Genomic DNA, 25,101 nt, shown 5'->3' on the forward strand with positions numbered 1-25,101 from the left:
CTCTACGCCGGTCTAGCACTCTACGCCGGCCACGCCGGCCTAAAATTTTCTAGTGACGCTCGCGTGTTCCCTCTAAGAGTTGACCGTACTAACCGTACTGTACGTTCTTGCCGTCGCTTTCCGTGTAGCCCCAATGAGGAAAGAATTGCATTGTATGCCCTTGGGAATGGGATCGTACGTGACAGACGTGCGTTCGTATAAGGTAATTTTTACAGTTGCATCAGCAAGATCATTGCTGTGCAGTCCACAAGTCCATGGATCCACTGATACAGCTTGTGTGGAGTCCCACAACGTCTTGCTTCTAAAAATAGTAAGAGATCTTCGCCTCCCGACACATTGTCGCAGCCATGTGAGGATCTAGGGTGGATGTCCAGGCCGTACTATCCTGGGGGGCTATTATAAACAAGGTGAAATTCCGCCATATTGTAAAATTTCGTAGTGGCGGCATTTTAAGCCAATCAGGGAGGCCGCAGCAGAGCTATAGGCCAATCAGAGTTGATCAATGCCGGAATTCGACAATATGGCGGAATTCCACCATTGACAACTCTGATGGGTTCAGAGAGCCGCTACGGCCTCTCTGATTGTCTTAAAATGCCGCCATTGCGATATTTGACAATATGACGGAATTTGACAGCGTCCAGAATACATGGAGGAAGAAAAAAACTAGGAAGGAGCGTGACGTCACAATCATGGAGCCTATAAAAGAGAAATAGGCCTTGATCACGTGATAGAGAAGCGCTGCTATTGCTCTGCTCGCTTTGGTTTCGTCTGCTGTAGGCGCTGCGGTGGCCAAATCCTACCCAGGAGGCACCGCGTAAGCATTTGTGCAGTCATCATCATTCTCATCAATCGCCATCTTGACAGTCAGATCTCCCCTCCGTTCAGTTCTAGGGAAAAAGAAATATTTGGATCCGTGCCTGGTCGCATCTTTGGTGAATGCATACAAATCGGTATAACGTCGACACAGCAGATGCACAGTGGTGGTCCAAATAAAGTAAAGGAAATCAAATAAGCTGGTAACTATAAACCGCACCTAATTTATGACAAATAAAGTCAACAAATCAATTAATCCCTTCAAACTGCTATCTGTCGCAAGTGCGATGACAGTATAGTACAGTAAAAGCTCGTCAATTCGAACTCGAACGAGCTGTAAATTGTTCGAATTAAGCGGAGGTCGAATTAGCGGGCGGGCGCTAGAATGAACGGACGTACATATCACGCCACACTGCGCGGGCAGAAAGAAGCCACCTCTGGACTCGGTATCGCGAATTAGACGCTACTACACGTTTGTGGCAGTTGATTTCGTAAATTAAGTTAATGGAGAGCAAACAGCTAGCGAACAGAAATAATTGATCAGTCAATGGTACGCCAGAAACAAGCAGGGTGTGTCCAGGTACCGAACACGAGGTCCCGGTCACCATTCCCGATTTTGATGACATTTACTGTAGGCCTAGGCTATAGATCCAGAACAATGGTTTCGAAGTTAGTTTTGTGAAAAAAAAAAAAAGAAAAAGAAAATTGTTCGCCTGAAAAAAAAATAAAGATTTTGGCCGCGAAAAACACTTTTCCATCAATTTCGCGCTTTCTGAATTTTGAGCGCACCTCGGGAAAAACGGTGCTGTTCTTGGTCACAATATTCGTTCCCTTGAAAGAACAAGTGAAATGCAGTCTTATGAGTCTATTATTTTTCTTACCTGTCGAAGCACTTTTCATGAAACAAATCACGAACATGACAAACCTCACAAAATACCTGTATTTCAGGAATTTATTGCTGCAAACAAGTTAAACTGAGGATAATAAAATTTGGTGCATATTAACTTCGATATTTGCGCTCTCCTTTAAAATAATTTCCGCGCCATTATCGCGCTCCGTTTGCTGAGCGCTGGGGAAACGGTGCGCGATAAAACCGTGGAACAGGTCGTCTAACCTGTTTTATTTTCAGTTGGTTTTGTAGTGATAAAAAACTTACAATAATGTTTCGGTTTAGTTTCATTTAGTTCCATTTCGAGCAAAAATAACGTTAGATATATATATTTTTTGTTTCACTTTCGGTTCCACAGCCTAGTCACCATACCATTCCTATCGTCATCACCATCAACGGTTACATGTGTTTTGTTTTTTCCCGGCGACCCGATTCAAAGGGTATAGTGGGTATAGCCAGATCGCCATCGCCATTGCATGCGAACCGCATGAGGACGCACACGGAGCATGGCATGGATTTAGCGTGATCGTGTGGCGTTTTTAGCTACGCATCAAGTGTGAAAACAATCTAGCGCTTCATGTCAGTTAATGCAAGACATACGTGAATTAATTATGCTCAAATACGTGCCTCTAGCACGAGTACTGGGTACCATGAACGTGCTGCGCGCTGGGCCTGGAACTTTTCAAGTGCAGACTGCGATTCTTCCAGGTAATATGACTTTTAGTGCTCTGGTGATCTCGTTCTGTCCGAGTCCTTTTTTTGTGTTTGCCAAGTTTGTGCAATGCTCGTATTCTTTGCTGTTACCGAAATCCTGCCAAGCAAGCAGTTGTGGCTTCGCACCGCCCTTCGTGCTAACGCAAATATATTGAGGTTTTCATTTCATTCTGGGTGTTGTTTGATCTGAGCAACCGCTGCGCCACTCGTTTAATGTGCTTCTTTAATAGGGTTTCGCATGACCAAACCCTTGTTCAATGTGTAGCTGATGGCTAACATTTATGCTGCGCTTACATGCGAAATAACCACCTGGAGCAAGCTCGAACTTCGAATAGACGAATTAGAAAAAATAAAAGTACCCGTTAGTGTCTTACAAAGCTCTGTTTATCATTGGGAGTTTTACGTTCATGTTAGGCACAGCTGATGTCCGTTGCCGTTTCTTTTCGAACCAGCACTGAGAGGCCGCCTCAACAGCACATCCTCCAGCCATGTGACGAAAGAGCAAGAAACGGCTGTAGATATCGACATGGTACGTTGCTTATGTGGCATTTTTTTTCTTCAGGAAAACTCAGTTCGCAATGTCTCTCCCAAATAGCCAGATTTCAGCATGGAAAACCCATTTAAAAAGGAGCCTCGCCAGTGCATCCTCTGCAAACACAACATACAAGTTGACTACAAGGTGAGGAAGCAGTTTTGCTGTGACCACTACTCTGGCTTGAGGAAACTGGTACTCACCCATTTTGCCTGCTTGCAAGGCTCTTCATATTTTTGACACTTTTGCAGTGTGACATGATAGCTTTGCAGTATGGCATGATAGCTCCATGTACACTGCCGTCCTTTATGAAAGGGAACACGCGAGCGCGCGGCCTGCGCGCTGCGGCAGCTGCGTACAGCACCATCAACCGATAGCTGAAGAAAGCACGTCCGCTTTTGGCGGCATCGCCCGCTGCGCGACCGAAGCGGGAGCGTAATCTAGCAGCGCTTGTCCACCGGCCATGACTCGTTATTTTGTTTGCCAATAGATGACGCCAAAGCGGGTGCGCTTTCTTTCGCTGTCGGTTGATGGCACTGTAGGCAGCCGCAGCAGAGCTCAGGCCGCGCGCTCGCGTGTTCCCTTTCATAAAGGACGACAGTGTACATGCTACAAGATATGTTGAAGTGTGTGTTTTATGATTAGGTATGTTGTTTCTATTAGTAAACAGTACATTAGAGGGTACCCATTTCAGAGAGTGATTAACTATACAGGGTAGTTCACATTGCTGCTGTGCATAACATATTTTATCACTAACATTCAGTATTTGCCTCTAATATTAGTATCGCATGAAGCAACGATGTATTCATTTTACACTGCAAAATGCAATGAAAATGTTAACGCATGACTTATTTTATTTAAGGCAAATGTACTTTACACAATTACTGTTTCATGCATGATGCTTGTACCTGATCTTGTAGTAATGATAATTCTGGAAGCACGTTCCACAGAAGCTACATAGAATGACAACAGGTGATTATGTGGAAATGACTGTGGCATGTCACGCAGGCACGAGCACGCAGTTCCCAAAGTGTGCATTTGGACGAAATACCTTAGTAACAGATTCCATTCATCTTTGTAACAGCTGCTGAGTGTCACAAGAATCCCACACATTTGTTTTTGTGCATACTTCATTTACTTAGCCCTTGCTTAGTATCGGCTGCACACCTTTCTTATTCTATTTATTGTGCAGTGTGTGGCTGCATGGAACATTCATCCTTTTGTCGCTGTCATTGCATTGCTAACTGAACAGCATAGAGCACTCCATTGACAAGGTGATTTTGTTTGCTGTGTTTTCTATTGTTTTCACTGAAGCTGCATTGCTACAGATTGCAGTCACTTATCCTTGGGCATCAGTGAGCTTACAAGCCACTTTGATTCCATATATTCATGGGACATGCATTATTAATGCAAGAGCATCACTTTGCTCATTGTGTGACACCACTGTCCTCGAAACCCTTGGCAGAAAAACAGCACACAAATTATGCCATCTTCATTTTAGTGAAAAAGAATTGGCCACAATGAAAATCCTCTCCTCTGCCCCACCGCCCCTGCTACCACTCTGTAGCTGAGCACACTAACCACTGCGCCCACGTTGCAACCGGTGACAGTGATGCATACCTTTGAGGCTGTGCAGTCAGTTGGTAGGTGATAGAAGTGGTTCTACTGTCGACACTATGGAGCCTTCAGTGTCCGAAGTTGAATTTCTCTCGTCTAAATCATCATTACAAGACAGTAAGGTGTGGCCATGGTTATGCCACTGCAACACAAAACTCAGCGACAAGTAATGCTGTCACATAATAAGAGTTGCTTAGGTGTTCCCATAGTCTTTTTTTTTTTTCTCTCCCTTCAGTACACTAATTTTGTAACTGTATTTGCTCATTATCAGCACTGATGTGCTCATGAGCAAGTCAAGCAGTATGCTTGGGCAGTCCCATATAAAAAACATGGCGTCGTTGTTCTCGCTACTCATTGTCCACCCTTATTAGTATACCAGCTCATAATTGGCTATTCCAAAGCTTGAAGAAATGTGGCATGAGTGTAGGACGGTGTTGTTAGGCAGTCTGCCACGTAGGTATGCTTTTATGGTTATAGACCTTATGCAATATTGCTGCCATCCGTCGGAGGTTTGACGAAGCTACCAATTCAGCGCCATGTTGGAGGCTTGTGTCCGAATCGTAATGCTGTCGCTGCTATTTCTTCTTGCTTGTATCTGCTTTGATAGTAAGCATTCGAGGCATAAAAAACGTCAGATGAGTGTTTAAGGGTCTCTACACGTTACCGGTATTTCCCAGTTATTAGGTTGACAATCGGTATGTGTAGAGAACTGCCTCAAAACGAGAAGAAAGTACAAGTTTGCCACCGAGTCGCATGTAAGCCTGTCGTCGTTGAGAATGAAGCTTTGCGCTTGGTTATAAATTTTGTCTGTTTTCAATGTAGCGAATAAAGCGTTGTTAGCTTTAGTGCGCGTCACGGCACAGCAATGACGGTAGGAAATTGCTGTTGACCCATTTCAAAGTGTATTTCGTAACGGTCAGCCTACGTCGACCAAATGTATTGTGCATTTAATTTTAAATAAAACGTTGTCCTCTTTTTTATTTTTGAAGCAAAAAAATATTTCTCTGCTGTAGTCACTGACGTACGTTATGCATAGAATTACCGCGCGATTAAAATGTAAAAGATCAACTTCTCATGCACGTGAAAAGTGTTAGTTGCTCCAAAAAGTAGGTGCCGGTTAGCTGGTATTTTATTGAATATCCTCCCGCCATGTGCCAGTACATAACACGTTATGCCAAGAATATTCGCGTTCACATCGTCGCTCTCGGGGCCTATATGGCGCCTTATTATTTCAACCCGTTTTTGCCAGGCATTTTTGCGTCACCGAGTGAACGCTTGCAAAGCCACCTCAGCGCGTAACCAGCAGTAGCGCACCCACGGTCAAGTGTAACGACACATTTGCTGGAAGAGCATTTTTTTTCAATTTCATACGAAAAGTGCCACACACAAGCATCGGTCTGTTAATATTTCATAGCACACAGGGGTGGATGCAGGATTTTTAGGCGACCCTGCTCAATTGCTCAGGACTAGAGGAACAGCGAACTCTGGTCCAGCTGGCTCGGGCGGCGGCTTCGACTAATGACGTCCCGGACTAGGGATGTCGACCAGCCCAGTGGGAATAAGGGGCATCACCTACTTCAATAAAGGTTCCTCTCTCTCTCTCTCTCTCCAAAGGGGGATCAACTTCTGGGAGAGCCTGATATGTGCTCTTCTTGGGGTATAAATTAAAAAAAGAAGTAAGGAGGGCAGTCACGCCATCCGGGCTGCCCCTCTGAATTTGGCAGTGATAGCACATGAAATGTTTGTAAAATACGCTGTGGTGAAGCAAAAATTGGGGGACCCTTAAGCTTCGCCTTTAAGAGTTGAACGCAATAGCGAAATCCGGCCCCTAGTGCGCACTTCAACCACTAAGTGCCTACTTATTAATGTGTATTGTTATACACACACGCACACAGACACGCGCGCGCGTGAATGGTACAGGTTTTTGATCTAAAGCAAGAGTCGCATGGCCTCCAAGATACACGCCGCGCGCTCGCCATCTCGGAGGCCATGAAGAGAGTCACAATGCCTCACAGATGGCAGCACATTATCTAACGTTTGCTGTTTGCTTGATCAACGCCTCCTCTGGAAAGCCGGCGTTGGCTTGATATGTTTTCCGCTAGATGGACATAGGTTGTCCATTTTTAGAGCTGTTTGAAAGTTCGTGTGTGTTTTTAGCGGCGATGGCTGCACTGTCCTGGCCTTTTTCGACGTAGTTTGATGGCCTCCCAAATGCGCCTACAGATCGCCGAATGGGCTCGTTTTCGTCGTGACACCTGTCGAACAAAATGCGTTAAGGAGACTTCTTCCACTACATGGCATTTATGTAGTGTTTTTTTCCGCAGCAGCTGCAAGTAACATCGTAGCTTTGTGGTAGGATCGAACCCATTGAGGATCGAACCCGTAGCCCGGGTTCGATCCTCAATGGGACCGAAAATTTTATTCTTTATTTTGTTTGCTTCTTTCTCGATTTTTCGCTCACAACCAACGGTGCCGACACCGACGGCGGTATTTCTGTGACACGAGCTCTCTAACGCTATCGCGTTAATATGCGCGCAATGCATCCCACCAAATGCTACCTTGTTAAGCTCCACAATCGAAAACAAACTACAAACAACACGCTGCACAATCCGTCCGTTCGCTGAGAATCGATGACACGCTCGAGCTACCTGTCTATCATGTAATTGTTATCGCAATGTAATAAACAAAGCAATGGTGTCAACAGCAAGCGCAGGCATGCGCGAGTAGCCACGATGCAGCTTTGAAGCTCGTGGCTACGAGCTTCAAAGCTGGTTTGTATGTGCCTGCAAGCACACTGCGCGAAAACTGTCTGGTTGACACGAAAGAGTTTTCTCTGATGAGTGCCGATGCCGTCACATACCTCAGCTATTAAGAACGGCGAACGTATACACGGCGTTAGTCGTGAGCAGTAGCCGGAGCAACGGAACGATCTGCCACTTCTCAATGGCGGCGAGGAAATCTAATAACATGGAGGTTAGTTTTCTGTAAACCTTTTTTCAGCACTCCAATTTCCTCAGTCTGAGCAACACGGCATACGAAAATATGTCGGCATTGCCGTTCCTATCGGCCGCCTCACGTCCATACGTACGCTCCGTGACACGGCGGCCGCTAGATGGCAGCAGATTTTGCATAATGTCTATTGGTCAAATACTTGAGAGACAGTGTATAAGTGTTGGAAGAAAAGTTTTTCTTTTCGATTGCCAGTAGTTTGCTCTAAAGAAATAAGTTTTTAAATAATTAATCTGCAATCGCACTTACAGATGTTAGGTTCAGCCCAGAGGCACTGTAGGAGTTTATTGAGTGGGAAATCTCTCGTCGCAAAAATTTTTGGAATTTCTTAAGTATAAATGGAGTTGCAGGGATTTGTCGTAGGCTGAGAGTGCCTTTTCTCCTTTTCATCCTGAGGAGTATGCCGTAAGCTACACAGGAGGGGGGGTATGACAAGGGGGCAGAATGCTACATCAATGCGTGTCGTGGTCGAGAGGGTTTCAGCCTGGCGGCACGTGACAGCCATGCTAACTAGTCGACGAAAGAAGCATGATTGTTGTGTGAAAGTCTGGCCGAGCTTCATGGGAACCTGGTGCGCAACAGCTTTGTCCTGCATTAGCTTGACTGACAGATAGTGGCTAAATACTGATAGTGCATTTTGGAGTGGTTTCCGTTGGTTAAATAACAAGCATTGTCTGCCAAGGCATATAGCTTGTGAGATGTGTTGGAGGGAGCAAGCATCCGTTGGCAAATGTGCTGGTGGTTTTGCAAACTATGATGTGCACTGGTAAGTACTGTCGTAGTGATCTCACCACCAGACAAATGACAAACTCAGGCACAAAGTGCTTGAAATGGCATGGGTGTAGTATGCCCGGTGCTTCACATGAACGTTGGAAAAAACAAAATAAGTAGACAGTTGGTCAAGACCAGAAATGTTAAGATAGTTGCTTTTTTGGTGTTTCTGAAGAGAGAAACGTGTATATAATATGTTGTACTTGAAACAAACAATATAAATATTATAGAGGATGTTTTTGTAATCATGAAATCAGCCCATGGTGATGTCCTTCCCTCCCATCCATGTAGTCGGTCCCATCATGACATAGTTTGCCGAGCTAAAAGCTGTCTTTGTAGCTGTCTTTGAAAAGAAGTCATTATTTCCCTGCTGCTTGCAGTGCAATAATATTTGGCTGACATTTTCGCAGGGGCCTTGACTACTGATCGGCAGCGCTTTCTGACTTTTGAAAAAGTGTGGCTGGGCCCCTTAAAGCAGTGCATGCTCTTCACAGACAAGTCCTGGACATGATAGTGCTCATTTACCTCTTGTGAAAAGGTGGTGATATAAGACGCTCTACTTTTGGGTCTAAGTTAATTTTTCCTTTATTTTTGCACTGTGGACCAATATCATAAGTGACCTGAAAAGGCAGTCAGAATTGAGATATGTCAAGCATAATCACCCTCTGGAAAGCTGCGATTTAGAAGCATAGCCATCATCTAATCAAGCTATGAACACATGAGAACGCTAGGCATCACCTGATGTAGGTCTTGGCTAAGGTAAAGCTTTGCTCCCGCATATCAGCACCGCAACCATAGGCTTTGCTTTAAGTTTCCTGTGTGAAGTCACCATCTTTAAACATCGAAAGGTTGACTGATTATTAATTTTTCATCTATCCCTTCTTGTTGAGAAATGCGTGTATGGGACCGGGAGGCCTTTTGCATTTTCGAAGTGGCATGGCAATCGTATTTAAGATGATGATTTGCCGCACGCGGTACACTTCACTGCATGGCACTTATTCTCTGCTATTAGCATTCTTTGCCAGGTTATACGACTGCATTAGAGTGAACTGCACTAAAGCGAATCCACATTACGGGGTGCAAAATAAAATCCTTGCTGTGCAAGCCATTCATATGTTGAGATGCACACCGGGCTAATTTTTCCTGCATTGTTTGCTTTGTTTTGGATTCAATGTGTCCAGTATGACAGCATCTGCCATAACTGTCTTGTTTCGTCAGAATCAATATTTCCAATGACACAAGTGACTGCGGGCCTCTTAGAAGAGCACTTTCATGGGTACAATGTTCAATATATTGAGTGTGGAGTTGAACAGGAGTTCTATGAGTAACATGGTGTTTTTTAAATGATTTCGTTTCAAAGACCACTAGAAATTGCTCGCTTTTGTCTTGGCAATCTATGTCATTGATTGGACCAACTACATAAAAGGAGGTAAAAGCATGAACATCGGCTGGATTCGTGATTGCGCAAATGTCCTCGATAATATTTATATTGTTTGTTTCAAGCTCAATAAGTAACATATACACGTTTCTGTCTTCAATGAATTTATCTGGGCTAGTTAGTATTGACTGTTTGCTTCCATATTACTAGCGAACACGCACAAGGACTACAGAAAAAGAGACAGGACCACTGCTAGACTTTAACTGGTTTTTAATCAACATGAAGGACAGAATATATAGAATCCCATTGCGCAAACACAGGTGCCACGTCACAGACAAAGTTTTTCAAAAGGAATTTCACCGCCGCCTATCTACCACCCGCCCACATGTGGTTTTCGCTTGCACAGATAGTCCAATTATTTTTTCGATAATGCAATGGATGGAGTGCAAACATATGCCTCACCCGCCCTGTGAATTTCCAGAGCCTCTATTATCTCCCTTTCTCTTTGTTGCCCTCCAACATGCATCACAGAAGTAGCGTCATATGCTGGAATACAACCTTTGCACTTTTTGCAGTGCATCGCCAATAAACCTCCCCCTGCTAGTGATCTAACAGCCATATGATGCTCCCTGAGCCGCTCATTGACGCATCTGCCCGTCTGGCCTATATACCTTTTGCCGCAGGCAAGTGGAATGGAGTACATGGCTCCTGTTCTACAAGCTGTAAACTTCGACTGGTGTTTCTTAGAACACCACGGCTTCTCAGGTTCCGTCACTTGGCATGTCATTTGGCATGTTGCCAAATGTGTAATAATTTGACTGCACCATATTTGTAACACAAGGCAGAACTTTACTTCACTCATATCAAGCTTAAAACACTGTTGTTTATATAAAATTGTAAAGTCTACAAGTTTGCCCTAGTTCACTAGTCTGCTACTGATGTGTGGTCAGATTGTAAATGAAGGAAGCTGCTTCTTGAATGCTGTCAAAGCTCTTTCATTTCACAGCGAAGCTGTATATGGCTAGATTCTGGCGGATGACGGTATTGGTGGACAAAAACTACGCGTTTTGGCGGCGGATATATATCAGTTTATGTCGCCCCTTGAGCGCGAGTGGCCACTTGAAGTGGGCACACAACTGGCCACGTGGTTTTGGTGTAGCTCTTCTGTCACAGCGAATCATGTGCCTGTCTGCGGCGGTCATTCTTGCTTCGACACGGTCATGTTCATTGTGCAGCTATGGTACGCCCGAGGAACAATGAACGTATGAGGAGAGACGCTGAGAGCAGCGAGAAAGAACGCGCTGAGACGCCCATTCGCCAGTGCCAACGCGAGGTTTCAGAGAGGCTTTGGCAGAAATGGGGGTAGGGGGGGGGGGGTGCTGCTTCTTGTATGTGACGGTGTGAAACTTGCATTGATTATCATTGTGCTGCATCACATAGCTTCACTGTTCGCCCACCTTCACAGTGAAATGGCTCGGAATTTTTTTGTAAATGGATCTTAGACAATTGCATGATGCTGAAATAATTTATTATATGTACACTTAGTATGTCAACATTGTAACGAATTTTATATTGTCAATATCAAACGGTGTCTTTGTGCTCTGTAAAGAAACATCTTTTGATGTTTTTTTTTTGTGTAGCTTATATATTTAGACTGTCTACCTTGCACTTGTCTGATTTGATAAAGCTGAAGGTATGTCTCAACACCAGAAGTGCTCAGATATATGGCAAACCCATCATAAATTTTTTGCTGGAATGCAGCATAAACCACTGCAACATCATTTTTGCAGAATGTTAAACTTCTGAGCCAGTTTGTGTCGCCATATACTGGAAAAATTTATGAGAAACACATCACTGGACTGTGTCAAAAACAGCAAGAAAGTGTCAAGAGAGAAATCATGAAAGCAAAGAAGTGTGGTAAGTGTTTCCCTTTCATTTATACATCCAGACAATGCAGTGCTTCGTCTTATAGTTTCGTTATTTTATTTGCAGGTATGATGCCACACTACCTGAAAATGCCGAAGTTTTTGAAGGATCCAAAACTGTTTGATGCATTCAAGCCAACTAGACCCAACCCGCACTGATCTCTAACCACAGTGCAAGAACGAAGTTGTAAAAAGAAAGTAGAATAAACAGTACAATTTACAGTACGAGTACAATTTATTTTCATACTTGACTAGTTTATTTCAACTAAGCTTACAAAGAAGTCATTTTCACGACTACAAAAGAATCAACTTAAAAATGATAAAGATACCAGCATGGAATGTGTCGAAGGACTCTGGTTATACAAAACAGTCATCATCTTCACTGTAGCCAATAACAGAGGGTTCAATTTGAAAGTTAGAAAGAATGTCTTTCAGGCCAGGCCTTGGTTCAGCCATGTGCTGTTGAAAGTCCAAAATTGCTTGCTGTGCTGCTGAACGCCACTGCTCAATCAGCTCGGTGATGGGCTCCTTCTGGTTCTGCAAAAGGCTCTCCTCATCAGCATGATCAAACACGACAAAGTCGAGAATCCTGTCCATTATGTTTAGTTGCATGCATGCGAGTTTGAACACATTAACGGGTACTTTACATACCTTTTTCCTGTGTGTTTTTACTATGTTCAGCTGCCGTAAGATGTCCTCTTTCCGGGATACCTCTCTCTGTGCATTTGCAATAGCCTTCTGAAGCAGAGCTTGGTCACCCTCCTGCTATTAAAAAAAAGAAAAAGGTGAATGGGCTGCTTAGGATTGCATCGAAGTGCACCATTTTATTGAACCATCATTGAACGCAAGCCAACAGACGGTGGCAGGGTTTTGTTTGGTCGTTTGGTGTCGCAGAAGTGTGTTGCCAGACTGAGAAGCGCGAAGCGGCTCGTGGGTCGCGCCCCAGTGACACGGGCACACCACGGACGCTGGCAAAATACTGAGGGCGAAGCGGCTCGTGGGTTACGTGCGCCCCAATGACACGGGCACACCACGGACGCTGGCAAAATACTGCCACCTTGGCATATTCCTAACGCACCGGACGAACGCGACTCCAGCAACCATCCTGCGCTAACCGCTGTACCGAGCACCAGCAAAACGCGCGGGACACTCAAAGGACAGACATCCAGTACGGCTAGGAGATCAAACGAATAATTACATTGGGAACAATTTGTTGTACCAGCTGATCCTTGCATCGGGGCGCGTTTTCTTCCGGTGTTGGGCTCTCCATGCCTCACTGTCTGCGCTTGGCAAACGTATTATTTACCCCTGTTGTTCAGTGCTACATAACTAGCAAAAGTACTTCAGCTGATCACTGTGATATCGCAGACTTGAAGGCATTACGAAGGTTTTATGCTACCCGCCTAGCGCATTGTTTGTCTGTGGTAGAGTCTAGTACACACTATCCGGCAGTTCAGCAGCAATGCATGCCGGGAATTCTTTAATGATAACGGCGGGTAGCGGTACATTTTAGTAGCTGTCGTTTTAGTAGCATTTTAACTTTTCTTCTTCTATGGTTTTTACGCACGCGAGTTTAAATAGTTGTCTTGTTCACAAGATCGTATATTCTAGACTCGCGTTATCCTGTTAATGTAAAAGGAAAACGGCTTTCAATACACTTCTTTTTTTTTCTACATCGAAATCCATTCTGCTTCAAGACCTGTCGAAACCGAAAATAGCACTTGTTGCTCATTACGTCACAAGCGGATGTTTATTGCGAGAAGGAATATAGTCCGGTACCAAACTACGCTTAAGAACAAACTTACGAGCTCTGTAGACTGTGTAGTTACCAGGGAAGTGTCAAAATGTATAATTTTGTTTCTCATTTTGCCGTGATGGTATGGTTACACCGACTTTCATATATCTTCCGGTCAAACGGGCGGGAGCATGCGAACGTGTTTGTTCGAATTTTCCTAACGTGCACGCGATTTGGTTGGCATTGAGTTTATTATTTTGAGTAGGTAACTCGCATCAAATAGAATTTGAACTTATTTTGTTGTGTTTCTTTGTGTGTTTGACCGCTTTCAGGCACGTTCTGCGCAGACGTCTGCTTACGAGAGCTGGCTGTATGCGACTGTTACGGCATTTGCAGTCTTTGTGGTTAAAAGTTGATACTTTGACTTTGCAGATGATACTGGAGCGTTGATCTTGGGGCGAGGGCCGCTGCCTTTTCTTCTTCCTAAAAATGGATGAGACAACATTCTCGACTCCAACGCGGAAACAAGCGAAAAATTCGCGTGCCAGTCTTATAGATTCGGCGTTGCAGGCGCCCAACGACGACTCTGCTGAGAGACACACGAGACAGCAGGAGCTTCTGCAAGAACTTCATTCGCTGCATATCGAATCTCCTGGAACGCCTGGCAAAAAGTAAGTCACGCCCCCACCGCTTCTGAACGAATGGTCTGCGTGGTGAATTTCCGTTGTCGATATGATCATTGAATGTGGAAGTGGCGTGATTATGTTGCTGCATTTAACAGACGCAGATCTGTTGGATTGGTGCCCCCGACATTCACCGATGTCCAGCTTGCTGAACATTACGCCAACTGTATCCGTCTGTCGAACGAAAACGTGAGGTTTTTTTCAAACTCGAAGAACCTGATGAGGATTTATGCTAAACAAGTCGTTTTATCTTTCAGAAAATTACCTCCAAAAATGCATTTCAGTTGCATTTAATTGACCACATCAGAAAAGTCTTGCAAGCCGAAGATGGATCTACAAACTTTCAGGTTAAACATTATTTATATATGTTGGTCACCATTTATATTGTAAGATTGCTTTGGCATGTCATCTGACAGTCGTATGTGAGAAGCCAAAATATTTATTTTATGTAAACAGAGTGCCAGCTGTACTCTAGATGCAAGTGCCAAGATCTATGCTTACCGTGTGGATCATGTGCACTCTGAAGCACTGCACATTGCTGGAGAACTTGGAATTTCATCGAGACTTAGAAAGCGTGACCTGAGAGGTGAGCGCTGGTTTTCTGTTTTGTTATCAGATAACACCGATTCATTGTTTTTTTTACCAGTTGTACATGCCACCATTAGGATGGGGATGACATGGTGGGAGGCGCCTATAGCCTGAGATTTTTTTAAAACTGCCCCACGAGTACTTTAACAGTTGCTAGTTCAGCAACTTAGCTTTAATGCACGCATAACTGGGCTCCTGTTCACTAATACAGCTAAGCTGTCTGGCATAGTATGTGGCTTGAATTCCTGATAAAAATTCCTGGCTGCATCACTGATGAGGATGCATCTGTGGCACCCTTAACACTCTAGGGCTAGCGCTGCCTTGTTGTAGTGCCATTGTAGAGTGATCAGAACATTACGATCCAATGTCATTTTCTACAAAGTTATTTTAAAGTAAGTTGTGTATCTGTGGGAGAAGGAACTGACAAATTGGAAAACTTAACCAGAGAATGGTAGTTATACCCATGCTACATTGTCTCACAAAATGGCATTAACTTCTTAAGGCCTCAGGATTTAATGCCATTTGTGTGATGCCATACTGGCAAACCATTTTCCAGAACTCATTTGACTGCAAAATGCGAGCTCTTGATGCCATAGCTCGTGCAGTGCAGTATACTTGTAACATTTGAAAGGGTGTCTACCGTGTAAAAAATATTTTATACATGGCTTTTAACTAATCTCACGTCATTCCCTAGTTGCACTTGGTGAAATTCAATTCAGCATTGCAATGGTGTTGACATGACAGCCGCCATGTTGCTATAAGTGTACAATGACCTGTTGCAACTTTTAAAAAGACACCATGGTACACCTATTTCTACATTTCACTAGCCTTGAATGCAGATTAGACTTGTGAGAATGTCTTTGTTTTTTATTGTTGCCCTAATATTGCTCACTTAAACTTAAAGGGACACTAAAGGCAAATAACAATATGTCAGAGTGAAAGGTCAATGTGTGAGAACGTCTAAAATGGCAATAGTGTCAACAGCAGTGCTCTAGTAATAAAAAAAATTAAGGTAAATGTTGGACACGATGTGCGCCACGAGTGGGACATTTTGGAAGTGATCCTGATGATGTCAAGAGTCTCAAGTACAATTAACCACTAGTAATCAAACTAATTGCGATAGAAAAATAACCTTTCGTGCATCACAAGACGTAATAAAATGCTGCGTGTTAGTTTCTGTTTGAATAATGGAAAAAAGAACCTCTTGGCGTTACCATGGGGAACTGCGCGAGTGGTTCAAAAGTTCCGTTTTTCGCCGAGCTCCGCATCTCAGTGGTAATTTCGGTATAGTGTACTGCTGCATGTGCTTGTCTCTCGCTATTTTCGCACTGTTGATATTCTGCTGCTGCTGTCCAAGCTAAGCTCAGTTACAGTGAGCTCTACAGTTTCGGAGTGGCCTGTGGCTGCGCCTTGGCAAGGTTGATGGCCGCTGTTGCGCAAGAAACCGTAGCGTCGGCGGCCGGGCAGTAAAGGAGGGCAACGTTGGGCACGGCAACTGCTACGTCAGAAGGCCTGTTCAGGCGGGTAATTTCAAGTGCACTAACGCCGTGCGGACCGAAAAAGGGGTTTTTTTACAAAATAAGCATTTACTGGTAATCAAAGTCGACTTAATATTTGACTTTAGTGTCCCTTTAAGGCCTTAACTACTGAATGTTATTTTTTTGTGCCCATTGGTGTGAGTATTAGTTCAATATCATATGCGAGTATGTTCACTTTTTAAAATATTAGTTTATGATCGTAAGGTCGTTTTAATTACATGTGACTGTATCTCTAAATTTTATTTCATCTTCGAATGCAAAAAAAAATTGCCGGAGTTAAGGCCACTAGGTGGAAAATTTTAAAATATTTTGTTTTACTGAATATGTACTTGCTGTGTAATAATGCAGAGAAAATTGAATGCTATATCTGCTTATGGGCTTCCTTGTTCTTTTTGCTAGCACAAGTAAAAAATGATGATCCTGACCAGCCAGCAGTGGCTACGAAAGGGCGTGCAAGGCGAACGAAGGGCCGTGTAAGTAGACATGTTGCTTAATTTTTGCTTGGCACTTCTGTGCTTGCTTCCGACATCTTGAACATTGTTTCTTATTTTCTTATAACTATTTCCATTCTCTGTGCTGGTGGATCACCATTATGGTGGTCATTATCACAGTGCAACTTATTAACAGGGTATGGTTTCTGGCTGCTACCAAGCTTTAGAAAAGAGGCTGGTTTGTGACAAGTTGGCAACTAGACAGTTTGCCAAGCAAATTGCCTTGTATCCCTTCAGGCAGGGTGCCTACGTTTGTGCACAAAAGTTTTTTTTGCCAATTCTGTGAAATTGTGGCTAAAAGAAAGCAAGAGACATAGAATAATACGTTCTGGCAGGATAGTTGGTTTGTTGGCAGGCTAGTTAGTAGCGATAAACTTTCTTAAACTGCGTGAGAAGACGAGGACGCAAGTAAGAAAAAGATTCAGAAAAAAAAAAACCTGCGCTCGTGGTGTTTCTGAATGTTTTTCTTACTTGCGTCTTCGTCTTCTCGCGCAGTTTAAGAAAGAGACATAGAGCGTTGGATCAATGGAACCTTCTTTATATTCAAATGTGCCTTCATTTAACTTCAGCGTGCTGCATATCACTGCAAACTGTCACTTTGCTGAGCATACTGCCATGTTTGATGAGTTGGTCGATGTGCTGCATTCCAGCACCTATGTCAAAAGTATAATTTTTCATTTGCTTGATCTGAATACAGCCACTTATTAATTGTACTGTCGGCTGCAAAAGTTTGCGGGATGTGCAGCGCGTGGCCGAGCGACGGAAAACTGCATTGCTGCGTCACCTACCGGGATGCAGCGGGTGTTGAGGCTATAGGCCGCAGCCTCCGCGATCAGATCCGGCAACGGCACGTTGTCTAAACGCGCCGTCGCTAATCGCCGAGGCCGATAGCCGCAACACCAGCCGCACCACGGTAGGTGACGCAGCAGTGCAGTTTTCCGTCGCTCGGCCACGCGCTGCACATCCCGCAAACTTTTGCGGCCGACAGTACGTGTACTTCTAGTCTGAGCTTTGATTCTTTTTATGAAAAATTACATGACTGACTTCTTAATAAATAGATCTTTAATTACACTTCAGTTATCATTCACTCAATTCACAAAACAACACAATATACCTTGTCAGTTTAGAAATAGAAGATTGAGTGCGTTGGAACAGAGTTGTTTACATTGGTCACATTTATAGTCAATCCATAATTTGCCCCTGAAGGGGGTATAGTCACCTTTGCACTCAGTGTAAACGGCACTCGCACATTGCATGGCTGAGATGGAAGATGTAAACTTGGCTTTTGCGATGGAGTGGCACACAGCAGACTGACACGTGCATGTGCAGTTTGCGCTTTGTTGCCATTTGAACAATGACTCTTGTGGCTGTTCGTTAGGCAGTAGTACATCGTTAGACAGTACAAAGGAGCACATTTGGGAATTTTGGAAAAGCATTTACTAATGCAAGAAATATATTTCATATTGTGCTTGGCAGTCTTGGACATGTTACAAAAGGAAAAGTATCTGATTACAATTACTTCATTTAAAATTGTAATTAACTACAGCCATCACTTCTTCCTCCAAGAATGTAATTATGTTATTTACAATTGATAACTTTGACATAATTTATCTCTCGAATTTGACTAACTTTGCTCAAATACACGAAATATAGAATGATGTGGTGCGGTCCTTTCAGACTTCACGTGGCGTTTGTCTTCACTATAATGATTGCTTTTCAAAATCTGTTGCGCTTCTTGACTGGTTTTCTTGTGAATGCAACAGCAGTGATTGTGGAGGAGAGGTTGGTGTTGTAAAGCTTGGCAGTGGCTACTTTCTGGACCCTTTACAAAATGCAGTGCTTAATTTTGTTGCTGGGGCTAATGGAAAGTGCACTTGATTGCACTAGGGAAGAACTCATAAAAAAGTCCATGGGTAATTCCATAATTGGCGTTGCCATCTAAATTTATCATCGGTACCTACCCATAGAAGCATCATTTCAATTTGTTGGCGAACATATGGTAGAGCTCGACCCTGCCAGCACCCTTCAGTGGTTTTGCTATGAAGACTTAAATGAGGGATTGTGATGGATGCCAGTAGATGTTCCCATTCCATCAAGAGTTAGCCAAATCAATAATGCAATTTAAAAATGGGTATATCACCGAGCCTTAAAGACACTGTTCGTGCGTTTATAATTGCAAAATTTGGTGTATATGAGTCAAGCATCTGACAGGGAGAAGCACGTTCATCTTGTGACCATCACTGTCTGTCTGCTCGTATATCGGGGGTGATCGAGGCGTAGCGTCAAGGCGCTGATTGGGAAAATGAGGCACTCCAGCTTGCACATGTTTTAATCCCTATGGGCGATGTGAATTGAAGACCATGTGTACTTTACTCTACTGCCGTACAAATCCTGGGGACTTTTATCAACCTCACCTCAGAAAAAGTCTTGTCTCTCTCTTTAGCTCCAAAGCGTATAATCATTGTCACTCATTACGGCTTCCTTAGCCAAAAAAATGTAGCTCGTTACATGTAATTGATAACTGAAAAAAAAAAGCAGTTGAATTACAGTGAGTGTTATTGTGTATATGAAGGAATTATTCTATCACAAAATTACTAAACAAGACAGTTGATTACAGGTAAATACATGTAATTGGTTACATAGAATTCTGCTGCTTAGCTGTGTAACATTAAAATCAATCATTGCATTTGAATGGCCTAGATACATAGGCACTTACCACAGCCAGCCCCTACGGTACACACAAGATGATGGCCAATGGAAAATGTAATTTAATGTGTTATTTTTCGTTGGAAGCTTGCTAATAAGAATAATTTGAATATAGTGGTTCTATCTTCTATACAATATGAAAATTGCAATTGAAAATGTATCACTCTGTATTTTAACCCTTTAAAGCACAATTTATTGGTGTCATACAAAGTAATAAAACTCTGTAGTTTATCTGGCTTGGGCCTCTATATTGAAAAGTTTAACTGGAAAATTGCTGCGCAGCTATGTTTCTCCAATCTTGGTATATTGTGAATTCACAAGACTGGAAATTTGTACTCCTTTGGACAGTACTGAAAATGTATGCAGCTTGGACGTACACAGGCGTCCACTGTTAAAGGGAACATCGGAGCGTGTGGCAGCAGCTCGGCGCCACCGCCGGCCGTCGGCTGCAACGAGCTTCGCGCAAACGCAGTGAGCACCGTGCCCAGTGCTCTTTCGTCGCGTCAGCGGTTCGCTTCGCGACGATTCGCAGCGCGGAAGCAGACGGCAGCAGACAACGAAAGAGCACGACTCACAGCGCGCATTGCGCCTGCGCGAAACTCGTTGCAGCCGCTGGCCGGCGGTGGCGCCGAGCTGCCGCCACACGCTCCGATGTTCCCTTTAACAGTGGACGCCTGTGTACACTTGGAAATGCTTGCTGTTTTTTTTTTTTTTGTCTTCTCCCACTCTTCATTTCAACAAAACTCGTGAATCCAGTCTTGCTGGCCCAAGTTTGCATGGAAATTGGAAGTTACACTTATTTATTGATGCAGAGATGCATATTACAGTTAAAACGCATCGAAATTCTGTCTTTAAAAGTTCGGCTTTTGCACATTTGTTGCACATGTATTACAAAAATTCAGCGCTAAGTGCAGTCTTTTTCCGATGCACACAGCTGTTGTGGCTGCCTTTTCAATATTACACGTGTGCATGAGGGGAGAATGGCTGACATTTGCAATGGAAGCAGTATCAAATTCATTTCTAGATGCCAAATTTAAAATGCTGATATTTAAAGGGACAGGACGTAAATATAATACCCCCCCCCCCCCCCCCCCCCACACACACACACTACTCGGTGCTCCTCGGGGGCCTGTAGGGTAATATGAATAAATAAATAAAGAGCTCAGCTGGACCTGACTTTGTGGCCTTCCTCTTCCTTTCCACACCATGCAGTTAGCTTAAAGGGGCCCTGCAACACATTTCCAAGTAGCCATGGCTAAAGGAGCTTATTGCCTTACGAATCAACCGCCGCAAAATTTTTAGGATCCCTCCAGTACAAGTGGAGTTACAAAGATTTGTCGCACGCTGTAATTGCTTTCTCTCTTCTCTCGGCCCCACGAAAGTGCTGGAAGCTAAGCAGGAAGGGATGGCATGGGGGAAGAAGGTACATCACGTGCACCTCATGACCTTCAGCACTTTTTTTCGAATGCACAACATACTTTCAGTGCGATCGCGCGTGCCCTGGGGCAAGTGGCGGCCTCTCGCGGTGGCTTCAGTAACTGCAGAGCGTGCCATGTTCAAATGGGCCAATGGCGTGGAACTTAAGTCAGTGACGCAGTGATTTTGAGTAAATACTAGCATCATTTGTCGAGAGAAGGGGAAGCGATTTTTAGCTGACTTTGAGAATTTATTGTGAATTCCAGGCCGCGTGCTATGCTATAATGTTTGGCTTGTGTGTTCTCGGTAGCCTCGACTACCGATCAGCAGCGTTTTCTGACCATTCTGAAAAAGTGTTGCAGGGCCCCTTTAACCCTTCCGCAAGCCAGGTGCGTACCTTTGCTCGGAAATAAACAATACATGTGAGCATCACGTACAACTACACACTCGACTGCTTAGTGGTGCATTGCGGCAGAGCCTATGAAACTGAGGATTTGAAGAAATTTTTTTGCAACACGCCAAGGAAATTGTGCAATGAATCTTTGAGTAGTACTTGGAAAAAGGAACCATACTAATTGTTTCCTCTGTCACTGCTAACTTAATTGGTATCATCCGTGTGCACTCATACTGGCATAGAGTTAATACACTGACTCTAGAGGAAAAGCTGGGCCGGCAAAGCGATGACCACAAGAGTGCCAACATCTTGGAACATTGTCATTTTAGCGAAGCTCCAATATTAGCGTTATACAACGCTCGTAATACTCGTAATATCAATTGTAAAGAAGCATTTGCACAATTAAAAACGTGCAGATATTGTTTTGTTTATTTCAAATACTTTTAAGAAAGATAACAATGGCTATTTATGCAGTTTACTGTGCGCAGAAAGGAAGTTTGCAGGCCGGTTTACTAGATGGCGCCACCCAGGCCCGTAGCCAGGGGGGGTGGGGGCCGGGTCCCCCCCGAAATTTTGATGACGCGTGGTGTTTTATCGAAAATAAATCATGAAAATAGGCGTTTTTCTCAAATAGTAAAGGCTTTCAGCAAGTGCCCCCCCCCCCTGAAAAAAATTCCTGGTTACGGGCCTGGCACCACCATATCAGTACCAACACTCAAGAGTGCTCGAGTGTGGGCTGTCGCGGCCGATTGCGCGTCGTGAATATTGTAGTTGTCGAAGTGTCTTGTGTGCATTTTCTGTTACTACGTACCGACAACACGGCTTCATGGGAGAGTTTTTTTCTCTCAAGGTGAAAACTTCAGTGCAAACCAGGACAGACCACAAAGAAGAGATGAGACAAGCACTGAAAATTATGGACCAACTAGGCGCAACCGAAGTTTTTTTTAGTCTTTTTAACGACGATAAAACTTTGTGTGCCATGTAACTCTAGTTTTTTTTGAAGCATTCAGGTGACATCTCACTCACTCTCCACTGCATGCTGCAATCAACATTTTGCTGCTTTATGGTTCTCTGCGCTAAACTACAGTAGCACTGAGCCGAAAAGAATGTGGATCCAGTTGTCTCGACACTGTGAGTCGAAGCACCGCACGACCACGGCCTACACTCTTTGCTTCGAGCTGGGAATCGGTCGACTGACCCTTGTGCCAGCGAACGAAGAATCTCTATTCGCTATGCATTATTGGTAGGGTGTGCCTACTCAAAACTATGCACAAACAGTTGGAAATGTTGTCATTCCGGGCAGCTGCACAGACAACACTACACTAGCATACGGCTTCACGCATCAAAACACCGCAGATGTTCCCTGACACAGCATGCAGAAGTAGCGGGCTTAGGTTGGCAGATTAAAATTGATGACTACCGTCAAATATAGTGAGCGTCTCAGGATCTGACTACGTTCGTTTTGTTCCATCATGGCGGAACCCATGCAGTTGTAGGTTTCAATGCATGGGCCCTATGGGGAGCTTTTCCTCTAGAGTCGGTATGTTCACTCTATGCATACTAGTTTCTTCATCATCACACTCCATTCATACTGATAAGACAGCTCGAACAAGAAGGAATAGAAAAAATGTGTAGAAAAATGACGACACATTGTTCCCATTCTTACTACATCATTTGTCGTTTGGGCTCTTCCTGCTACACATTTGTTATGCACAACCTTAGCTCTTGGGCTGCATTTATATGCACATGTGTGTTATTGCTTACACAACTTTGTACGCTTCATTTTTTTTTTCTTATGTCTGCTGTTTTTGCACTTCTGAAATTCCTATACGCGTGTTCCCAAAGTTAAGCTGGCTAGTTGAGTCACTTCCTTGACCACTGTTGCAGTATCATTTCCAGTTTCTTTGTCACTGTGCTGAGTGCTATCCCGAAGAAAATGCTTGCATCTTTAGGACAATTCTACTAAAACTCTTGGCTGAGAAACTTGTGCAAATTTCGCAACTTGCACAAAACGTTTGACAACACTTCGTACGAGTATGTGTTAGAGCGAAGCAATAAATTAGTGCTCTGTGTATGTGCCACCCTGAACAGATTCAACTGATTTCCCTGTAGAACATGAAATGTTTGGAAATGGCTTTTGTTATAACTGGTTAAAATGACCAATTTTGACATGAAAAAATAAACATTAGTTTTCATGATGAGGAACGCACTCCACTTTATATTTTAACTCGGACCATCTCCTTCATGAATTTGGGGCATAGCAAGTTAAGGTAGCACATAATTTTTGTGACATTAAGTGCTTTTTTTTTTCACACTGCTTTTGTCTTTTCAGAATTGCAACATTCCGTTTACTGCTTTGCATTTTTGTGGAGTATCTCGCAAGTAACTCTGCAAACAGCACACAGTTCTGTAACATGCCCCGAATTTAATTGATCTTGCACTTTTCCTTGCCACTGTACACTAAAAAAAAAGTTAATCTAAATACAAGTTGTCATCTCAACAAACTGCTTTATCAATCATTCAGGAAAGTTTAAAGGGGTACTGACAAAAAAAGGGTCAAAGAGTCACCTTTGAGGGTGTCAGTAGCGCGAGGGTGTCGGTCGCTCATGCAAACTTCAAAATTCATTTAAAACACACCTTTCAAGCTATATTCGCTGTTGATATTTTGCAGATGATATACGCATGTTCACAGGAATCGATCCCGCAGGCTATCTCCGTCGCGAAATTTTGTGTCAGTACCCCTTTAAGAGCAATATGCAAAAAAACCCATTTTTTGAAGTAATCTTTTTCCACATAACACTTCTGCCATTTCTGCAAAAAGAATATGGTGACTAAAACTAAATTTGTTTTGCCAAAATTGAGAACACTTGTTACAATAACAAGATCAAACACATTTTTTTTTAGTAATCTGAGGAGGTTGCGCACTATGCCTGATGCATTTGGCATTGAATGACCTCATTGTAAACATGTTGTGTACGAATAGTGTGCATGCACACATTTTTTTCTCTTTTTTGTGATCGCCAATTGTTATTAATTGCTCCAATTTACTTTCAGGGTTCCTCTACGCTGGTGCGGAATGAGAAAACAATCACTATTGAAAAAGTGGAAACTGTAAAACCTGTAAGTACCGACTCAGCATTTCTCTGGCTTCGTTATGAAGTCAAGTGGCTAGTGAAATTACGTTGTACAAGATGTTCACCGTCCTACTTGCCTAGCTTCGTTCTTGGTACGGACACTAAAATGGGTCGATTCTCTATCATTGCTTGAAATGTGCAGTGAAATGTGTCATTGCATTGTAATGTTGTTGCTTAATAGAACTTTTTGTTGGGCTAGTTGGTACATGCTTACTGAAAAACCAAAAAGACGCGTACCATCAAGGAAAAAAGTAAGGACAGGACAGAAAGGGCGTCACTCGCAACTAACTTTATTCCCAGAACATCAGCGTCATATATAACCACAGCAACCCTGCGCGCGCACATCGCCTCACAAGCTCGTCAAAAAACACGCAATAACAAGATCAACTAATCACCTGCTGAAGACTGTGCTGAATCACCTGCTGAATCACTGCTGAAGACTGTGCAGCGTACACATCTTCTTCCCAAGGATACGAGTGGGCAAGTGGTCACATACTTCAGGACAAATAACCTCCAACTTCTGCAGTCCGACAAAGAGGGTGGCTTTGTCGTCCTGTCGGCCGAGGCGTTTCGTGAAAAAGCTGCACAAGCTATAGCCAAGAACTTTGCCCAAACGAAGACACAAGGTAAAAGCTAAGGCGATCTTGCTCTGCAAGGATCTGCAGCTTCACATTCTTTCAAAAGCCATCAGTTCCTCGAAGCGAACCGCGCTGTCTGTGTTTTTCAATGTAAAAACTCATAAGGTCGACATGCCATTCAGGTGTATTG

At 43.5% G+C, this 25,101-nt stretch overlaps 3 protein-coding genes across 9 annotated transcripts in view; 2 read left to right on the forward strand and 1 right to left on the reverse strand.

Moving 5' to 3' along the window:
* Positions 1-2,162: 2,162 nt before the first annotated feature.
* LOC119379186 (28S ribosomal protein S18c, mitochondrial) lies at positions 2,163-11,868 on the forward strand. Its single transcript, XM_037648399.2, has 5 exons — positions 2,163-2,410; positions 2,869-2,945; positions 3,012-3,095; positions 11,514-11,640; positions 11,716-11,868. The coding sequence occupies exons 1-5, from the start codon at positions 2,290-2,292 to the stop codon at positions 11,805-11,807; spliced, it is 501 nt and encodes a 166-aa protein (XP_037504327.1). The 5' UTR covers positions 2,163-2,289; the 3' UTR covers positions 11,808-11,868.
* Positions 11,684-13,087, reverse strand: LOC119379187 (swi5-dependent recombination DNA repair protein 1 homolog). 5 transcript variants are annotated; one of them, XM_037648402.2, is made up of 3 exons: positions 12,868-13,087; positions 12,300-12,413; positions 11,684-12,185 (listed from the first exon to the last, which is right to left on the reverse strand). In XM_037648402.2, the coding sequence occupies exons 1-3, from the start codon at positions 12,916-12,918 to the stop codon at positions 12,006-12,008; spliced, it is 345 nt and encodes a 114-aa protein (XP_037504330.1). In that variant the 5' UTR covers positions 12,919-13,087; the 3' UTR covers positions 11,684-12,005. The 5 variants fall into 5 exon arrangements, with proteins under 5 accessions (XP_037504330.1, XP_049267859.1, XP_037504329.1 ...); XM_049411902.1 differs by having other exon boundaries at positions 12,300-12,410; positions 12,856-13,087; XM_037648401.2 differs by having other exon boundaries at positions 12,300-12,410; positions 12,847-13,087.
* Positions 13,088-13,419: 332 nt separating this feature from the next.
* Positions 13,420-25,101, forward strand: part of LOC119379181 (condensin complex subunit 2) — a 75,198-nt gene continuing 63,516 nt past the window's right edge. The window contains exons 1-7 of one of the 3 annotated variants that reach the window (XM_049411898.1): positions 13,420-13,525; positions 13,816-14,054; positions 14,165-14,255; positions 14,324-14,413; positions 14,523-14,652; positions 16,592-16,665; positions 24,254-24,319. In XM_049411898.1, the coding sequence (XP_049267855.1) occupies positions 13,873-14,054; positions 14,165-14,255; positions 14,324-14,413; positions 14,523-14,652; positions 16,592-16,665; positions 24,254-24,319 (633 nt within the window). In that variant the 5' untranslated portion in view covers positions 13,420-13,525; positions 13,816-13,872. The other 2 variants (XM_037648392.2, XM_049411899.1) reach the window with 2 other exon arrangements.

This window comes from Rhipicephalus sanguineus, chromosome 1 (genome assembly GCF_013339695.2).
Source record: "Rhipicephalus sanguineus isolate Rsan-2018 chromosome 1, BIME_Rsan_1.4, whole genome shotgun sequence".
Taxonomy (NCBI): domain Eukaryota; kingdom Metazoa; phylum Arthropoda; class Arachnida; order Ixodida; family Ixodidae; genus Rhipicephalus; species Rhipicephalus sanguineus.

Excerpts from the sequence above, each read along its gene's own strand:
- LOC119379186 (XM_037648399.2), top strand. The coding sequence starts at position 2,290 with ATGCAAGACATACGTGAATTAATTATGCTCAAATACGTGCCTCTAGCA. Across the intron at positions 2,946-3,011 it reads CGGCTGTAGATATCGACATG|CCAGATTTCAGCATGGAAAA; the intron begins GTACGTTGCTTA and ends TCTCCCAAATAG. Across the intron at positions 3,096-11,513 it reads ACATACAAGTTGACTACAAG|AATGTTAAACTTCTGAGCCA; the intron begins GTGAGGAAGCAG and ends TCATTTTTGCAG.
- LOC119379187 (XM_037648400.2), bottom strand. The coding sequence starts at position 12,918 with ATGGAGAGCCCAACACCGGAAGAAAACGCGCCCCGATGCAAGGATCAG. Across the intron at positions 12,414-12,846 it reads TACAACAAATTGTTCCCAAT|CAGGAGGGTGACCAAGCTCT; the intron begins GTAATTATTCGT and ends TTTTTTTAATAG. Across the intron at positions 12,186-12,299 it reads TAAAAACACACAGGAAAAAG|AACCAGAAGGAGCCCATCAC; the intron begins GTATGTAAAGTA and ends AGCCTTTTGCAG.